This window comes from Rhinolophus sinicus, linkage group LG02 (assembly GCF_036562045.2).
Source record: "Rhinolophus sinicus isolate RSC01 linkage group LG02, ASM3656204v1, whole genome shotgun sequence".
Taxonomy (NCBI): domain Eukaryota; kingdom Metazoa; phylum Chordata; class Mammalia; order Chiroptera; family Rhinolophidae; genus Rhinolophus; species Rhinolophus sinicus.
In genome coordinates this window covers 166,819,398-166,839,991 of record NC_133752.1, presented here as the reverse complement: position 1 = coordinate 166,839,991, position 20,594 = coordinate 166,819,398, and the positions used below count along the sequence as shown (strand labels likewise).

Genomic DNA, 20,594 nt, shown 5'->3' with positions numbered 1-20,594 from the left:
AAGATAGCAGTAGAAATCCTAGTCTATTCTTATTGTTAAAAAAATATAACAATTTCAACTTATTTTTACAAGACTGCCTAGGTTAACACATTAACATGTGTTGCATTGTTCAGGAATAACACCAACTCTGAGTGACAACATGATTATTTCATGCTAATCAGAGCTCTTCCTGACACATGTCCGATTCATTCAAAAACAAAACACTAATGATGATATTAATAAAAACAATTTGGTGTCTAAAATCTTTCAAAACATGGGATCTGTGGGGGAGGTAACAAAAAAAAAGCCATATTTGGTGATGAAATGAAGGACTCATTAGTTGAGTCAACTCTTCTTAATCACATGCATATCATGTAACAAAAATAATAACTTATGAAGGGGCCAGTACTATTCAACAGTTGGAGTGATAGGATTTCTCAGAGAAATCTAAAATTTTGTTCATTGATGACCTTTTAAGCAGGTTCAACATTATAGGTTCACCTTTAGCTCATCACTGAAGAAAACAATATTTTAGTAAAATTTTGATGGTTTCTCTTCAAAAGACAGTCAGAGTAGTGCCAACTCATACACGGTGTACTAGGAAAGGACTCCACTTTGTTTCCTTTTGTCACCCTTTTTTTCTCACTGCTCTCAAGAAGTTAATTGGGTGCCAAAAATGAATTATTAATTGTTGAATTGCAATTTAAAAAATGGATGTTCTACTTTTGGTCAAAGGGCATTCTTAATGTCCTACAAATAATACCACATATATGACCAGTGTTTCCATAAATGGCCACTGTAATCCCCATATATTTAATGTCTACATTTGTTTAACATGAATAACTATGTGCCAAGAGTATGTTGGCCTCTGCATGATATGATATGACATGTAACAGAAATTATGTGATCACTGTTAGAATGCCAGCCACTCAATTAATGTTTGTTAAATGAATAAATAAAAGCATACAAATTAACTTTAAACCTTCCTTTAAAGCAGATCATTAAATTATGCTAGCCTTCTTGAGAAAATCAGATAACTTTTTCATTTATTTTTATGAACAAAATCATACTATCAATCATATTAAACACCAAATTTAAAATAGTGGTTACTGTGAAGGGATAGGAATGTAGAATGTGGGAAGAGTAACAGGATCATGAAATGGTACAGAGGGATTCACTCATATTCTTGTTGTTAGATTCCATAAGATGAGTGGGGTAGGTTCAATAAATGTTTATTATAATAGTCTCTGCCTTTTTTATATATGTATATATGTAAACTGTAAAATAATAGGGAAAACTGTGTTTTTAACTCTTTTCCAAATATTTTGCACGTGTATTCTTTCTACCTGAAACACATCCCATCACTCGTACTTTAAGGTGCATGCTCTGTATCTTTAAAGTCCCCCACATGTCATTCTCTATGCAATCTTCCCCACAGTTCTAGCAGGTCAGTTCCCAGGATAACGTGTTCCTACATCTGTAGTTAGGCTTACAATGTGATATACAGTAGACTTCCCTTATCCTCGGGGGATACGTTCCAAGACCCCCAGTGGATGCCTGAAACTGCAGATATTACCAAACCCTAAATATACTATGTTCTTTTCCAATACATACATACATACCTGCGATAAAGTTTAATACACAAATTAGGTAAAGTAAGAGTTTAACAACAATAACTAATAATAAAATAGAACAATTTTAACGATACACTATAATAAAAGTTATGTGAATGTGGTTTTTCTCTCTTTCTCTCTCTCAAAATATCTCATCATACTGTATTCACTGTTCCACTTACAGGAAGCACTTTATGACTTCTCTTTAGCGTGTGTGAATTGCCAGCACCACTACTCTTGCACTTTGAGGCCATTACTAAGTAAAATAAAGGTGACTTGAACAGAAGCACTGTGATACCACGACAGTCAATCTGATAACCAAGGTGGCTCCGTAGTAACTATGGGTGCGTAGCATATACTTTGTGGAAACACTGGACAAAGGGATGATTCACATCCCCAGTGGGACAAAGCAGGACAGCATGAGATTTCATCATGCTACTTAGAACAACATGTGATTTAAAACTTACGGATTGTTTATTTCTGGAATTTTCCATTTAGTATTTTCTGACTGCAGTTGACTGCAAGTAAATGAAACCATGGATAAAGGGGGACTACTGTAGTCATTTCTCTTAACTTTGACACATCTGTTTCGCTAGACTATTCCAGTGAATAGTCCAGGCAAGTACTGTGTTTTACCCATTTTCCATTCTCTTTACCTAGCACAAAGCAAGTGCTCAACAAACGCTTTAGATCTGTCTCATGTAATTTTCTTTTGCCTCTTTTTTAAAAATTGCTGCTGATACTGGAAGTCCATATCTAAGACAGCATGTGGCTTCTATTTTACCTACAGAATACCATATGCCAAAAATATAAATAATTGGAAAACACAAAATACTTGCTTGTTCTTTTCTCACAGAGTTATATATTAGTTTTCATGTTGGAAAAATTAGTCAACATTATACCAAATTTCAGCTATTAAGAAGCCTGTTTTAAGACTCATAGAAATAGAGACCAAAGGCATGGTTACCAAAAGGGAAAGAATGGGGGAATGTGTGAAAAGGGGAAGGAGAATACTGTCAATAATAATTGTGAAAGTTTGCACGGTAACAGATGATTACTAGAATTAGTAGAGTGATCAGATCGTAAGGTATAAAAATGTCAAATTCCTATATTGTATACTGGAACTAATATAACCAATATAAAAAGAAGACTGCTTCATAAACATTAGGCAATATAATATAGGGCAGTAGATTACTTACCAATAAACAATATTGGAAAAGTGATAAACAACAGGAAGACATGAGGAACCAGGTTGAGGGCATCCACAAAGCAGGGATTTTGTAATACACCATTGCAGATATCATATGAAGAAATGTTGTTACCACAGAATGAAAGGCTCATTTCTTCTTATATGGTTTATTCTAAAATGAAGAGACAAGTGGAACAGCCTCTTAGAACTAAATTCTCCTTCATCAAATTATAGCCTTAAAAAGGTGTTACTTTAAGTTCTCAGACCAACCATGCAATGTTGGTGGTGTTGTTCACAATTCACAGAGGAGGAAACTGAGATTTAGATTGATTCAGGAACTTGTCTACCAGTAGAGTGGCCAGTATCCACACCCACGTCTGTCTGACTATAAACTAACTGTTTGCCCCACTGTATCACACAGTCTTCTATTTTTTTTTTAAAGAAAATATCTATGCCTATTAAAATAAGAAGGAGCTTAAGATTTTAACCTCACTGGACTTTGTTTCTTTTCCATTTTTATGTCACCCTACACTCTCAGTTAGATTATTAAAAGTTGGGAAAGATTTGAATAACTAAAGTAGTACCTTTTCTCTCTTCCCTTTCATTGATAATTGATTTAGCAATGGTCACGAACAATATTTTTTCCTAGAAAGAAAACAGAATGTTACACAGTAAAGATTTGCCACAGTAGGCGAACTATTATTGGAAAAAACAAATTTTCAAGCAAAAGTTTTATAAAGCATTATAGAAATAGAACAATTAGTTAGAAAGCCTATGTGTTTATAGTCTATAAAAGCTTATACAACATTCCTCTCAGATATTATTTCTGGTAACTCTTTTTTAAAATAAATTATCGATGTTCTCTGGTTGAGACTGGTTTTCATCTTTAAAAAGTCATTTTTTAATAAAAACTCAAGATGAGGTTATATACTTGGAAAATCCTTACCAACTATTAAGATTCTAAGCTGGATAAAAGAATTAAAAAGGACTTGAGATTTTTTTTAATAACAGTAAAACGGAAGTTATCAGTTCATAATTATGTGTTAGATGTATTTCTGGTAAAGATAGAAAAAACAGAAAGTAAAAAACAGTAGCTAGTAATAGAATTTGTAAGGCTACTTCCTTTGTTTAGTGGAGATGATAAAAATAAACTTTAAGCCCACTCTAAATTGAAAGACATGTGTAAATGGTTTATTTATTTTAGCTGGTTTCGTAATTTTGGACAAAATACGAAATTATAATATTCCAATTTGCCACACTTATAAACCTTGATATTTAATCATTATCATTGAGTCAGATGCTAAAAAATATAATCTGAACTTGCAAAAGATACACTTCATTAGCTCTAAGCATTGCCTGCCTAGTATTGAATCGATCCTGAAGCCAACCAAATAAGTACCATTTGGATAAACGTGTGTGACTGTGGAAAGGAAATATCAGAGAAGCACAACAACCTGAAAAAGTCAAAGAACATTTTCAGCCATGTACCTGATGTCTGGGATGCTAGGCCATTAATTAATTTACTGTAAAAATACTTCTTGATGCTGATCATGTACTAGACACGAGGAATCCAATAGTGCACATGACAGAAACAGTCCCTGTGGTCTTACACTGCATCGGTTAGACTACACTTATCCCAGTAGTTCTTGGTATAATGTAAAGGTTATGATCTAAAACAGAAGTATATACAATGACCTAATCACACTAAGGTGCACACTTCAAATTGGTGAGGCAAAAACTTTAGAAAGATTTCTTCCTTCTACCATAATTGCTAACCTCACATTTCCCCCTGGTTCCCAACCTGTTCCCTGTCTCTCACCACATCTCTCCTTTTGCTTTTTCCTTTCCCTGGTCTTTCATCCCCTTCCTCTTGACCCTTAGCCACCTTCTCCAACATCCAGTGTGTAGGTGGCACATTCTAACAGCCAGCCCATAGTACAACCCAACATGGATAAAAGAAAGAAGTAAATTTACTGTGGATATGCTGAAAAATATTGTGTTTACCTAAGGCATTTTTATTCAATCAGGATTTTTAACTAATTCTTAAATCTCCAATTGTCATTCACTGTTTCCCTCCCAGACCCCAGGTTAAGTAGTGCTGTTGCTGGCTAAACTCTGTCACATGACATCCTTCAGCCCCCGCCCCTTCTGGATCTGGCTAGTTCAGCTAAGCACTGACAAAGGCCCCAGCATCAAGGAGGAGAGAGGGAAGAGGGACCAGATAGGAAGACATGACATTTTTCTCCCCACCAGCATAAACCCAAGGAAAGATGTTCAATGACAGCCAATAGTGTTGGAGAACTTTACTGAATAAACTGTAAAGACAAACGTCAAAAGCAAATGTTTGATCATAGGGATTGTCTATAGAGCAGAAAACAGAAAGAAAATACACTTTCGTGACCAAACTTAGGATTTCATGGCAAGGTTACTACTCTCAGTATTCTAATTCTTTGAAATGCATTGTATGAAGAACTCCACTCAGGAGTTATAAAACTTGGATTTAGTTGGTGAATATAAGGTAAAGTAAGTGATAACTAGTACTTCTGTCCTGTTCATCCAGGAGAAAGTGTCAGTTCTAATGCAGTAGCAATCCCTGAGAACTTAACATGCTGGAAACACCTAAAGAAAACATACTAAAAGTAACATTAAAGCTTTCATTCTTACATACACGGTAACTCATTTTTCAGTTATTCAGAGATTAACCAAATTATGTTATGATAAAGAAACACGACATTTTAAAGAATTTACTTAGGACTTTATCATTATCTAGGGCATTTTCACTTATGAAATTCATAAGTGAATTTCATAAGAAGATCACTTATGAAAACAAATATAATAACTTTAAGTTATTTAGCCGATGGTTCATAAAATATGAACAGAAAGATGTCTGTCTGGTTATCTATTTACCTATCTGTCTGTCTGTCTGTCTGTCTATCTATCCATCTATAAATGACAGATCCAAGAAGGAAAATCACTAGTAAAAATGACCACTGACTTCTGATCCAGTGCCTGATCTGAATGCTCCCACTGAAGTTCTATCGCATACCAAATGTTGGAACTACTCAGCAGATAAAATTCCTTAGACCGACACTCCAACGGGATTTTTTTTGTTTTGTTTTTAAATCCAAACTGAACAAACAAAGCAACAAATAAATACCTTGGGCAATCGCTTGAAGCTGCTTCAAATCCCTACTGGTGCACTTGCGCTACCTTCAAAACACCGGCTTCTTACAATGTGTTAAGTGTAGGTTTCAAACCGAGAAGCAGAACTCCTAAAAAGCAGAGTAACAAAAATTAAGCATATAGAAAGCTACTTTACCAACAATACAGAAACATCTAAAAGAAAAAAAAAATAGTAATAACTCCTTGCACTATCTACAGTTGGTTTAAGTAGGAGCCGGCAGAATTTTGTAAGAAAGCTGGAAATCTGATCCCCACGCCCTCTCATCTCCGGCTGGGGCCCGGTCCCTTAATCCTAGAAATAGCCACCGTGAAGGCAAAACGCTGCGAGAGTGAGCGGGCGCCTTTTGGGGGCCGAAATGTTAGATCCAAATAGACAGCTTACAGTTATTCTTAAAAATTTCATATGATATTGATGTAAAAGACTTACTCCGAAGGCAGAGATTTCCTCCCCTAGCCGAAGGACGCAGGGCGCCGGAGTGGATTATTTTTAGGGTAGTGGGAGATCAGCTGCTGCCTCCTATCGAGTTTCTAAATTGCACAAACTGCTCTGGTGCTCTGGGCTGGGGCGGACGCGGCGACTCCGAGGCAGGAAACTGGGCAGAAGCCCCGAGCGCAGCGTCTGGGACTGGAGACCCTCCCCACCCCCGCTCGGCCCAGCTTTCCGCACCGGAGCGGCAAATTTGGGGAGCGCGGTGCAAAGGTTTTATAAACACCAGTAATATGCGTCCCCGAAACTTCGTTAGACACAGATACTTGCAATGCATGAGTCAATGATTCACCGGAGTCGGGATTTTAAACGTTAAAACACGCAAAGCACTCACTTGCACTTGTAATTTTTTTTCCCCCTGGGCTCTGCTTGAGACCTTTTATTAACCACATAAGGAAGCAGATTTGGGGATTTCACCACCTTTCCCCTGAGCGGACCCGGGAAACGAAGGGCTCATTCCAGGCAGAGGAACCGGCTGCCGGGCTGTAACCGTGCCTATGAATGTCTCACAGGAGCAAGGCAGACTCAAGCCGAATAAGTGCCCCAGCGGCCGGAGAACTTGGTTACTCCTGGGGACGCGTGGCCGCGCTACCGCAGCCCGACCCTTACCCTAGCTCCTCAAAGTGGGACCTTGGCTCCTACGGCTGCACAAACAGTTCCCTCCACTCTTGCTCCCGACCAAAGAGATCATGTATTCTCAAGAAGATAACGTGTTTAAAATACACTCACCCCACAATAACTCCCCCCAGGGCGCAAGCCGTAAATTGTCTCAGACAACTTTAATTAACACTCGATTTTTCTCAGGGGCCAATGCTCAGTCAGCTTGAATCACTGTTTTCAGCAAGTGTCCTAATCTGATAAAGGATGGTCTGGCAGGCGGGCTTGTGCATCTGTGGCTACACGCGCGACCCCCAAAGGGCACCGCTCCAGGACTGCCGGAACCAGGACTGGTTCTGGGACCTGAACCCTAAACCCCGGCGGCCTCCCGGCCTCTCCCACTGTAGGCAGAGGCCAATTCCCGCCCTGCACGCTCTGGGGGATTTCTCCATGGGCGCCTCACTCTGGGTTGTTTCCCGGATGGGTGCGGGGCCTCGGCCAGCGACTGAAGCTTGAACCCGTGGCCGCTAGGGGTCTGCAGGGCCTGGTGGGGTGACACCCAGAGGGCGCGACGACGCTCAGAGGCCTTTAAAAACTTAGCAACTGCACCCTAGAGCTGTTTGGCAGGCGGAGCGATAAAAGAGCATGCTTCAAGAATGGGATTCCGAGATACTAAGGATGGAACCAAGGGAGACCCCGTGAACAAGCTGGAAAGGGGACTAGAGGCTCTTCAGGGAATCTCGGGAGAGAGAACTGGAAATGGTGGGGTGGAGGGTGCAAATAATCCCCAAATATAGGCTCTGAGTGTGACTACACAAAATCAAGTTGACTTTGGGATTTTAAAAAATATGTTACCATTAAGATCATTCAGAATGATAAAGAGTCATGCTTATTGAACAAACTTTGAAAGTTAATGGGAAAGTATAAGGGAGACCAATGAGCCCCCAAACCTATAAAACTACTGGAAATATTTTGTTATATTTTAACAAAAACAAGCCATATAGTGCAGTAATTAAAAACATGGACGCGGGAGCTACCCTGCTGTTAAATCCTGCTATCCCACTTGTTAGCTCAGAGACTTTCTGGATGAGTACTTTAATCCCTCTGTGTGTTTCCTCAACTATTCAATGGGACAAATTAAAAAAAAAAAAATGCTTCATAGTTTTGATGTGAGGGTAAATGAGATAATCCCTTTAAACGACTGAGAGAATGCCTGCCCCTTCAGTAAAAACTAACAGTACGCTATGTTAATTTTTTTCTATGCATATTTAATATTGTTGGCAATCACAAAACAATGTCTCCTCAGTAATTTTTTAAAAACAATTATTTCCCAATGGTATTTTAAAATCCTTATAGAAATCATGTAAATGGCTGTATAGTATTCCATTGTGTGGCTATACCATAATTTTAAATTCATTTTCCCATTGTTAGGCATAGAATTGCCACATTTCTCACAACCATATTTAATCCTATGATGAACTCTTCTTATGAAGTTTTTTGTAGCAGATAATTTCTTTAAGATACATTCTCTGAAAAGTAATCAGAGTCAAAAGTAGTACATATTCTTAAGGCTGTGAATACAGAATGCAAAATTACTTTCCTAAAAAGTTTGTATTAACTTTCCCCAAACTGTATATGAACTTCTGTAACAAAGTGAAATGCTTGATCTCTCTGATTCCATCTTGGGCAAGCCTGCTTTGTTCCCATGGCTTCTTGCATATAGACATGCTAATAATTAGAGGAATTCTACTTTTGGCTTGAGTTTTATAAAAACAGCACCTTACCAGAAAGGGCCTCTCCCAAGGAGGTAAAGGAAGTACGTATTGTTTATCAAAGATTTTCAGGAACCTCCTGACTGGACTCACATCAACCAGGGCCAACAAACCAAGCACAGTCTTCCTAGGACCCCTGCTGGAGCCTAGATGTCTGGGGTCCACAGTCAGTCACCTCTTGCCCCTCCCATTTCCCCCTTCCCTTGTTATAAAAGAAGCCTGAAATCTTAGTAAGAGAAGGATATTAATCACGTGTCATATGCATGACAAATATTTTTCTTGTTTGCCATTTTAAAAAATGATTGTGGTTCTGCCTTTACAAAAAATAAAATAAACAATTGTTTACAGACATTTTACAAATGTATAAAGATTTATTAAAGCACACATCCTGTGCTAGATCTCCTGCTGGCCACAGAGGTCAGTGATGAGTCAGACCTCTTGGGTCTCTGCCTTCGTGATGATACTTCCCGCTAAGGCAAATTTAGTGCTTTTTACAATTGCATTGTATTCTAATGCTTCAGTTAATAAACATTAACCTTCATTTATATTTGTTTAAAAGGATTTTAAAATTTGATTCTGGAACTGATTTTGGTATATGCCATGGGATGAGAACTTAAGTTAATATTTTATTTCTTACACCAACATCATTTATTGAATAATTTTTTTCTTCTGCCCTGATGTGTAATACCACCTTTTTCATATACATATAACGATTTTATACTAAGATTTGTGTCTGGGCTACCTATTCTGTTCAATTGATCTGTTTTTATTTTTTGTTGTTATTACTATGATCAGATGTATTTAATTATTATAGCTTTAAAGTATATTTTAACTCTGGGAGTGTCCGTCATCGTTTTGCTTTTTACAAACTTTTCTCAGCTATTCCCTTTTGGGAAATTTTTTGGAATTTTATTAAATCTAGTAAGTAGTTTATAAAGAAATATTATATTTTTAGTGTACTGTCTTTCCATCCAGAAACATGGTTTCTCATTTATTTGTCTTCTTTTTAGTCTATACATTTTGTATAATGATTGATCATATGAATTTCACATTTTTGTTTTCATATGTTGTACTGCTATTAAGAATGCACTAGTTTAGCAGGTTATACATTTATTTTATATTCAGCCATTTACTAAGTTTTCTCAATAATCCCAGTATTGTTTTACTATGTTATGCCACAAAGGAAAACTAATGCACTTCTTTTGTGAAGTACCTGTTCAAATTTTTGCCCATTTTGTTTTGAGTTGCTTATCTCATTATTGAGTTGTAACATTTAAAAACATATTTTAGATATGTCATTTGACTGCCATTGTAGTTAGAATATTTTCTGTCAGTTCATGGGTTGTTTTTTCATTTTTTAAGGGTGTTTTTTAAAAAGTGTTTTCATTTTGATCAAGTCTAATTGTCAATTTTTGTTTATTTAATAGTTAAGGCTTTGACTTCTTTCTCTAAGAAATCTTTGTCTACCTGTCTTTGTCTATTCCGGCTGCTGTAACAAAATACCACAGATTAGATATCTTATAGACAATAGAAATTTATTTCTCACAGTTCTACAGGCTCAAAGTTCGAGATCAGGGTGCCAGTATGGTCAGACAAGGGCCCTCTTCTGGGTCACAGCTTTCTTTTTGTGTCCTCACAGGGCAGAATGGGCTAGGGAATCTCTCTGTAGTCTTTTATAAGGGCACTAATCCCATTCATAAGGACTCCACTCTCATGACCTAATCACCTCCCAAAAGCCTCACCGACTAATACCAGTTCCTTTGGGGGTTAGTATTTCAACCTATGGATTTCAGGGGGGACACAGACACAAACAGACCATAACACAAACCTAAAACCATTTTTTCCTACATCTGATAGAAATATGAAATATTGACAGAGCTTTTGTATTCGGGTCTAGGATCTACTTTGGATTTAACTTTGTGTATGAGATAGAAGTTGAGGTTTGAGGAGGGATTGGGGAAGTTGTTTGTTTGTTTGTTTTGGCAATGTCTTTATTCAGTTTTGATATCAGGATTTTGTTGGCCTCATAAAATAAATTTCGAAGTATTCCTTCCCCTCTGTTTTCTGGTGGGGAAAATGGTAAGATTATTATTTTCCCACAAATTTTTGATAGAATTCAAAGTTGAAGCCATGTGTGCTTGGAATTTTCTTTGTAAATGGCTGTTATTTAAGAACTTAATTTCTTTGCTAGATATAGGGGTACACAAATTTTGTTTGCTATTTCTTCTCATGTTAGTTTAGATAACCTGTGTTTTTTGAGGAATTTAATCTAATATTTAAGAGCCTTGGCACACAGTTGTTTATAATATTTCCTTAGTATCCTTTTGATGTCTATAGGATTTTTATTGATATCCCCTCTTTCATTATTGATATTGGTAGTTTGCACTGTCTCTTTGTGTTTTCTTGATCAGTATGGGTAGAGATTCAATTTTATTTAGCTTAAAAAATAATTTTGGTGTCATTGACTTTGTATTGTCTAATTTTCTTTCAAATTTCTTCGACTCATTGTTTATAAATAAATCTTTTAGTGTCAAATATTTGGAGATTATCCAGATATCTTTGTTAAAGGTAGGATTTATTTAGGTAAAATTTACATACTGCAAATTTTAACATGTAAAGTTTACAGTTCTATGAATTTTGACAAATATGTACTGCCATGTGACTAACACCACAGCCAAGATGTAGAATATTTTCATCACCAGCTAAAGTTGGGAAGAAGGAGGCTCAGAAAGTCTCCCAAACAGTAAGAACAGCATGTGCAGAAGCACAGAAGCTGATAAGACCTCTTATGGTTGGAGAACTCAAAGCAGCTTAATGTGGTATAATAAAGATACAGTGAGCTGGAAAGATTGCTAGAGGCTGGCTTGGGATGAGGCTGTATTTCAAGCTAAACAATGTGGAGCTTTCTAAGCAACTACATGAGGTTCTACGATCAGATCCCTATGTTAAAAAGATCTCTCTGTAGGCAATGTTGAAGATAGATTGGTGGGGTTGAGGATGGAAACAGAGATGCAATAGAGAAAGCTTTCATAGTATTCCAGGTGACAGATGATGAGGACCTAAACTATCACAGCCACAGTGGCACAGGGCACAGAAGATCCTTTCGGAAGTATAACTGCACCAGGCATTTCCTTAATTGCCAAATGCTGCAGCCTTTTTTAGTCTTATTTCTGCCTGGCTTCTCTCTGTCTCTTTGACACTCTTGATTAAGTCTTCCTTTTTGAAAGTTTGTTTCCTTTGTTTTAACACATCAAACTTTTCCTTTCTAATAGTTTACCTTTCCTCAGTCCCCTACAGTGACTCCTCTTTTATTCCTTCTCCCTAAATTTGGTTTCCACTCTAGGCTCTCTTCCTTTACCACCTTCTCTACCTTTTAGAAGAGATCTTATTCATCCTCATGGCTCTAGCCAATATGGTTGCAATGGTAAAAAGTATAGATTCTCCTGAAAGTTGTCACTACCTGCTGTGTGACCTCAGTCTCTCCCTAGGTAACTGAATCTGATTGATAGAAATAGAGAATGAAGAGAAGAAGATCTGCAGAGAGGAGACTGCAGACAGAAAAGAGTCCGGATGGTTTGAGGGTCCTTTAATTTAAACCAACAGCATACTTCTTGGATTCCTTAAGTTGTCCCAGGATCCCTGGTAATTCCTCATTTTGCTTAAGCTAACCACAGAGGGACTCTACTATCTGTGATGGGAAGGAAAGGTCTTAAAATACCTTAAACTCACTATGTCTATCATTGAACTTACTGTTCCCACCACCCCACACTCCTTCCTCTGATTTCCTGTGTCTGTTCATGCTGCCATGCCCCTATACTCATACAATTTTGACACCTCTGAATCAGCTCTCCAGTACACACATTCGATAGATCATGAATGACTGTCAGGTTTACCTCATAAGCTGCTTATCACTTCTCTCTTCTTCCTCATCCTACTGCTACTGCCTTGCTTCATTGTCTCTTGCTAAGACTATTTTGATACCTACCTCCAAACTGGTATTTCTGTGAATGAACTACCCTCCTCCATCTCTGTGTCACAAATTCTAGACATATCCTTGTAAATACAGATCTGATCATGTCGCTCCTCTCCAATCTCTGGAAGTGTGGTCTACCAATGACCTGCACCAGAATCTGCCTATGTTTTTGTTAAAAATGCAGACTGCTGGGCCCAACTCTGCCCAGACCGACTGAATCAGGAGAAGGGTCCCTCCCACGAGAAAGCAGCAGATTTTTACAAATATCCTAGGTAATTCTTAACACTTTTAAATTTCGAGCAAGAATGACCTACTCAATAAAAGCCCAATATTTCAGTTTGCACTCTAACTTTCCTTGTCATATTTTTTTATATCATCCAAACCCTTTATGCTCTAATCACACTGTAGACCCTCTACCCATAAATAAACCATTCTTTTTTAATGTCTTCGAGGTCTTCGCCCGTGCTTTTGCTTTTTCAGTTGTCTGAAACACTCTTCCTCATCCTGCTATTGAACATGGCTTGTTAATCATATTCTTTATCCTCCATGATTGCTGGTTATATATTTTTAAAACTATACTTGTATTACATTTATTTATGTGTCTTGCTTTTCATGAGGTTTTGAGCTTTGTGAAAGCTAGGACTATGTTTTCGTTAAGTCTGTAGCTTCCAATATTTATTGCACTATGTAGCAAACAATAGACATATCCATATTGATGGATATGGTTGAACAAAAGCTGAGTTTTGTTGCTATGTAGCAAACAATAGACAGTCCATATCAATGGATATGGTTGAACAAACACTGAGTTTTCTAGTGATTGTGATTTTTTACTCTTGATTTTGCTATGGTGTTACTATAGGTTAAGTAAGGCAGAAAGGAATAGCATGCACAAGTGTGTCCCTGTGGTACAACAAGGAACTGTCTTGCATGGCTCAAAGTAGCCTTCCCTGGGCCTAATGGCATGCTAGCCTTGAAGACTAAGGCCCACCTAATTGGAGGCTTCCTCATTTGACGTGGGCCATAGTGAGCACCAAAGTTCAGGTGCATGTCTATGAACCATAAGAGAGGCACCCAGAAGCAATCCACTAGGATTTTCACCTAAAGCATTTCCATGACAGTCTTTTCATTGGTTGGGTAGTGAATCTCAATGCTATTGACTTCATGAACACTGGTTTGTTTGAATTTGGTCAGGCAAATCCACATATGCTGTTTAATTCTTGGTACAAATTCAACACTGATTTGGTAAAACAGAAAAAAAAACAGAAAATATTATGTAAATGATATCGAGTATTAAAAATAATGCAGATAGTGAATGGAACAGGCATCTCAAGTCTATCTGTAAAATAAAGGGGACTGGGCTGGCTCCAACATTTTTCAAATTTAGTAAAGACATGATAGTTGGCAAAGCCAAACATCTTCACAATTAGTGATTCACTCTTTTGTTACTAAATAAAATATTTCAGGAAACTACACATATTTATTTATTCAAACTGAAAATAGTGAAATTTTTTTATTTCTCATATTAATATATGATAAAAATAAATGACTTTAGATCCTGCTAATCTGGGTATTTAATAATTTTGATTAAATTATTTACATTTGGAATATTTCTGACAATAGCTCATTAGATTCATATTGTAAACATTTCAAAGGTGCTAATCACATGACTCAAAAAAGTAAACTGCTTTATGTATGTAAAAAGAAACTTATTAATACTTGAAATAATATAAGTATTTCTTATATAACCCTTTAAACAGACATCCAGAGGCCCTATAGTATATTAATTAACATTAGGCAAAGGTCAGATAATTGCTTTCTATTGAATTCTATTCTTATTTTTTTTATTAAAACTGGCCTTATCTTTAATATGTTTAAATGTTTAAGAAATTTGTAGGCAGAATTCTAGAAGTAATTTTTCATTAATGTTGTAGTATGTCAGATTTGCCCAAATCTTACAGAGCATATTTAAGTATGTCTAATTGTAACACTTTTCTGGATTCATCTAGGTAGAGTCAAGTACAACTTAACGAAGGAGATGTGTTCTGAGAAATGTATCCTTTGGTGATTTTGTCATTGTGCAAACATCATAGAGTGCACTTCCACAAGCCAGGTGGTAGAGCCTACTGCTGTAACTGTATGTGCTGTACTTTTATTGGACTGGCAATGCAGTAGGCTTGTTTACACCAGCATCACCACAAACATGTGAGTAATTGGAGTATAAGCCCTGACAGTTGGCTTTTCTTTTTGTAATGCAAGTGTCTGACTTAAGCTTTAATTCAAAGGAATCCACTTCAAAGAGGCAGCCCCTGAAAACCAGAGGCTATATCTAATAAACTCATTGCCAGCCACAGGACTAGAAAAACAGACAGGCCATCTTCCCCACTGAGACTCCTGTGTTTTAGATCTTGGTTGATTTCTATAGCTGGCCATTTGGGCTACTTGTTTCTTCTCTTTGGGCACTTTAAATTCCTGCTGTTGTGTTTTAAATTCATCAATACAGAGTAAGCTCTTGAAACCATAGGCCCCCCACCTTCGACCCCAGTAAAAGCAGAACCTTGGCTTTGCTCCCTCCTCCCCTGCCAACTTGCTGTATATTTCTGGTACCCTGTATGCTCCAGGGCCTGTAAGTAATAAACTTCAATGTTTCCTGGTGGTTATTGCTGAAGGGAAACTTGTAATCATAATAAGAACCACAGTGGTCGGTCCAGTTGTAACATTGGTTTAGAAAGAGGGGATGTCTGTGGGAAGTTCACCAGACCCATGTGCATCCCCCCAGGCATTTCTAGAAGGTATCATTACTACATAGACTGAGACCTGCACAAAACAGCAATGCTTTGGGCTATGACTGCTCCACATCATTAGGCAATAGGAATTTTTCAGCTCCATTATTAAACTGAGCCTGGCAGTCTAATCCAAAGGAGTCCACCAGATCAAAACTTGTTGTCTTATGTTTCAACTTAAAAATGCATATAAATATTGCACTTTACCGTGTAACCTCACCACCACTACCTTGACTAACAAGCCATATCCATTTTCTAAATCAGTATTTCCCAGCATCTGACATTCTGTCTAAACGCAATAAATATTTGTTGAATGACTAAATAATACATCCAAGTTAATGTCAATGGGAAAAAGGATACCTTCCCAGATCTTCAAGTAAAATCAATGCACTGGAAATATGCTTCATGATTACTGTTGTGTCAAGCAAGTGTCTAATGCACATATCCCTGCTTGAGAAACATGGTGGCATAATGGCCTCACAACTGATTGTTTACTGGGATAACTTTCAGAAATACTTTTCAGTACAAATAATGGTGCTGAGTCATGGTGCCAAATACAACTCTTGGGCTAAAGTAATTATAATTTAACTTTAATCTTTATTTTCTTAGTAATTTAGCCATGGACTAGTGAAATGACTGCTTAAATAGTCAAATCCCAACTCTCCAGGTGGTTAGTGCATTTCTTCTTTCAGCAGATTGTTTCAGCTTTTCTTTGTCCAGACTCTACGAAGCGAAGAGCTGAAGCAGTCTTGCTCATCCTTTAGGTAACGATTGAAAGTACTGGGAAATAATACAATTATACAGATAATTTGTCTGGAGAAGGAACCAGAAGGGAAGAATAGAAAGTTGTCTTATCTTTATGAGCCTGACTGGAAGACACAAGAATTCCCTTCTCTATTCATGATAAGTAACAACAATAACAAGCAAATTGAGTAATTACTATATGCCAGGCCCCAAACAAAGCATCATACTCAACATAACTACTATTCTATCCACTAGGAACTAACAATTCCTTTTATGTTGCTGAAGAAACTAATGAAAAGATAATAATTGCATTTCTCTCTACTCCCACCACCAACTCGGTGGTACTGGGAATATAACCAGGATTTTCCCTGCTGCCCTCGAGGAAGAGTAGAGAACTCTATAGCATGGAGATAAGTAAACAAGCAATTGAAATATGTTTGCTTTGTTATTAGAATAAGCTTAGACATAATTTTGGAGGGCAGTAGGGAAATCCCAGAATATTGATATTGATAAGGAAAATATTCTCCATATCTTTAAGACTTTGGTAAAATCTAAACTCTTTTTCTGAAACTAATATATATATGTATGTATATATATATATATATATATATATGTATATATACACACATATATATATATACATTATATATACATATACAATGCATACACATTTTAAGAAAAGAAAACTGTATTAAAATTGTAATACTCAACATATGCCAATAATAAAAGATGAATACAAATCACGTTTGACTTCTGCAATTATAAGAGGTGCTTGAAGTGGTTACCATCAGTGTCCAGACACTTTTGATTACGGTGAACTACTGCTTGAGCAATGCTGACCAAAGTGTCCACCTGCATATTTTTTTTGGCACCCCCGATATATATATCTCTCTCTATATATAGAGATATAGATATATATATACATATATATATAGAGAGAGAATATATATATAGTATAAGTATATATATATATATATATATATATATATATATATTTTTTTTTTTTTTTAGAGTACACTGCAGGCATAATAAAAATTTAAACTATCTATAGTATATTCTTTCCCCACTCCTAAACTAGCTCCACATCCTAATTCTCTATTTAATGCCACTAGTAACTAAGATTTAAAACTTTGAAGTGATCTTGAACTCATTGCTCACTTCCTTTTACTCTCCCCTCTCTAACCTCATACAGTGAATAAATCATTTATGTTATATTTAGCAATGACTTCCATGTACGTCTTTCTTTTCTCTCTGCCTTCTTTCTTAGAGTATCATTAGATATTGTATCAACCTCTCAATTGGTCTCTTTCTGCCTAAACCATTTTACATATACATATTATGTTAATCTTCCTAAGATGCATCTCCAATCATAGCATTTCCACATTCATACAACTTTCGTGATTTACTATGTCATTTAAGGTCCTCACAAAGCTCGCCTCATTCTCACCAACCCTTATATTTTAGCCAAACTACTACTTAAAATTCCAATACACCCCCTGCTCTAACCATTTTAATATCCTTGCCTTTGCTCACCTTGTTCCCAAATGATCTCTTTTATGCTTTTCCCTCTCTGAATCCTCTCCTGTCCTCTTCCTGAAGACCTCATTTTCTGCATCACCCAACTGTGGATCTAGCTGCCACATAGTAGATATTAAATTGAGTGCTACAGCCCTTTTTTCCCTATAATTGCAGTTTTAACAATCCTTTTGCTGTGGCTTTTGCAGTGTCTCCCCAACATAACATAAGCTCCAGTTCTAGCTAGCATAGTCCTCCCAAATCAAGTTCCAGCCAGCACACTCCTTCCCAAATTGAGACTGCTTAGAAGTCAGCAGTTTTAGGAGTTGCTACTCCTTCTCTTCCTTCAAGTTCAAAGCATAGATTACCTAGAGGACAAAAGAAAAATGGCTAATTGGACTCTAATCAAACAAGTAGTCTTCTATCATCGCTTAAATCATGTCTTTGTTTCCACTAACCCATCGAAAGCTTTATGAAGAACTTGATGTTCTCCTGCCCTTAAGTTTTTTTTAAAATGAGAACAGAGATTCAAGTAAACACAAAGATTAAGAGAAATGAGCTGTGTTCTTTGAAATACTATAAGGATGTTTGTAGGTGTGAGCCCAATACGATTTTGAGTCAGGCATATTGTTTTCAAAGCAATAAACTTTCTTCCAAATGATACTATAGTTAATAGAAGCCAAGCAATAGAAATCAAAGATCAGTTTCTCCATAGCTGGATTCTAGGAATAAAGGATACTCAAAATATTTATACAAAATAAAAAGCACAAATAAGAGCTATATTCCCATTACTATGCATGTTATACATCTGGAAATACAGACTCATACACATGCATTTAACACTGAATATTCAAAAGCTCCTACTGGGGATGGGAATACAGATGAACTTCCTTAGGAAATACTATAAAAGGACATAAGGTTAGAGTCAAAATTAAAAAAAAAAAAGAACATGATGTTGTTCCTGGAACAGCAGATCACAGAGGCTAATCTGGGAAACAGATCCTGAGGTCATTTAATAAACTTAGATAAGCTCTAAAGCTTACATTGAGTCAGTCACGTAGTAACATTTTTTTTATTCGTTTGCAAATGTGAACCATTTAACGAGTATACTTCCTTTTTCTGCGATACATTTGGGAAAAAATATATCTGTCTTAAGCCAAAGAAAGTACAGTTCATTAGATCTTAGTGAAAATGAAGTCCTGAAAATCAATACGTTGACGTTTTTGGTTCCACCAGCCTCACACAGCATTTGTTTCTTGAAACAAAGAGTATTAAGACTTGGATTAACTTACTCTTCCAATAAATATTTATTGACTGTCTACTATGTGTCTCACATGTGGTAGGAGAAAAACACATTAAACAAGATAGACACGCCTCCTGCCTTTTTAGAACTTTAAGTCTAGTAAGAAGAAACACATTAAATAAATAACAAGAAACACTTTTTACAATTAAATTGTGATACATACTACAAGAGGAAAGTACAGTGTGTAATTAGAGTATATTATTGCCAGACCAGACATTGTCGGGAAGTTTTCCTATGGAAATGACATTTAAGCTGCAACTTGGAGGATGAGGAGTAAGGCAGGTGAAAGGTAAGAGAGGTCAGGGGAGATAATCACGTTCCAAGTCAAAAGAACGTGTACAAAGGCTCCGCAGCAGAAAGGGTTGCATGCCTTTGAGGCACCAATAGAAAGCCCCTGGCTACAGTACAGTAAGTACAAAGAAGAGTGAGGTAAGATGAGGCAGAACAGGTAAGGCCTTATGAGGCCACAATAAAGATTTTAGATTTTAATCTAATATCAATAGGAAATCAGTCAGCAGGTAAACATTTATGTTGTTTCCACTTTTTTTTTTTAATATATAAGCCTGTATAGACATCTTTTGTACTCACCTACTTTCTTGAATTGAATTATTTTTAATATATTACTAAGTATAGACTTACTGATTTAAGTGGTAAAAACATCTTTATTTCTCACACTATCGACTAATATATGATATATATATATATATATATATATATATATATATTGCTTTGCAAAAGCAATACATATGAGCTATTGTATCACTACAACCTTCAACATTATGACTTTTCTTTTGTACATTTTGTTAATTTATTATCTTAACTAAGGTAATGCTAGCTATTCTGTCAGAGACCCCAAAAGCGTATTTCTTCTTTATTATAGTTGTGCTCACTCACTCTGTTTTGTGACTGCTCTCAAGTCTCTCACCACCCCCCCCCAGAAAGTGGGGGAGAACTGTCCCGTGTGTGTCTGAAATCTCTGGGCTCTCTTGTCTTACAGTCTCAAACAAGACTTTCACTTTAACCCTCTATTACACATTATTTCAGTCTTCTTGGTGTTATATGAAGAAAACTCTGAAGAGCATAAAAGGAACACTTCAGCCTCTTCGGTATTTTTACACAAGAGTAAAATAAGATGAAGTGAAAATCTTTGGCAAACGATAAAATCATAAGAGATTAGTAGTTATTTGGTGTTTATTTATTATAAATGCTTATTGCATTGAAAGGATCACTTCTCAAAATATATTTTATATATAAAATATAACAGGCTTAATTTGTTTGGGGCCTTCCTGTTTAAGCATCTAGTTAAGACTTCATGGGTTTAAACTTGGCAAAGAAAGTAAAAAGCATTTAAAAAAAAAAAAAGAGAACAAACTTAAAACATTTTCCATAATTCTCCTTTTCTTTCTGTCCCTCTCCCAATTTTATGTTTCTGTGGAAAAACACCAGGGAAAATATTTCA

General features: G+C 36.5%; 1 protein-coding gene across 8 annotated transcripts in view; it reads right to left on the bottom strand.

The window, feature by feature from the left end:
• ABCC9 (ATP binding cassette subfamily C member 9) overlaps positions 1–7,302 on the bottom strand; it is a 106,616-nt gene extending 99,314 nt beyond the window's left edge. For 6 of the 8 annotated variants that reach the window (XM_019738052.2, XM_019738062.2, XM_019738095.2 and 3 more), the window contains exons 1-4: positions 6,392–7,140; positions 5,939–6,053; positions 3,366–3,426; positions 2,792–2,953 (exon numbers count right to left, since the gene is read on the bottom strand). In XM_019738052.2, coding sequence (XP_019593611.1) covers positions 2,792–2,933 — 142 coding nt within the window. In that variant the 5' untranslated portion in view covers positions 2,934–2,953; positions 3,366–3,426; positions 5,939–6,053; positions 6,392–7,140. Of the gene's footprint in view, positions 1–2,791; positions 2,954–3,365; positions 3,427–5,938; positions 6,054–6,391; positions 7,141–7,180 lie in introns of those variants that run through there. The other 2 variants (XM_074325936.1, XM_074325937.1) reach the window with 2 other exon arrangements.
• Between the last annotated feature and the right edge of the window lie 13,292 nt (positions 7,303–20,594).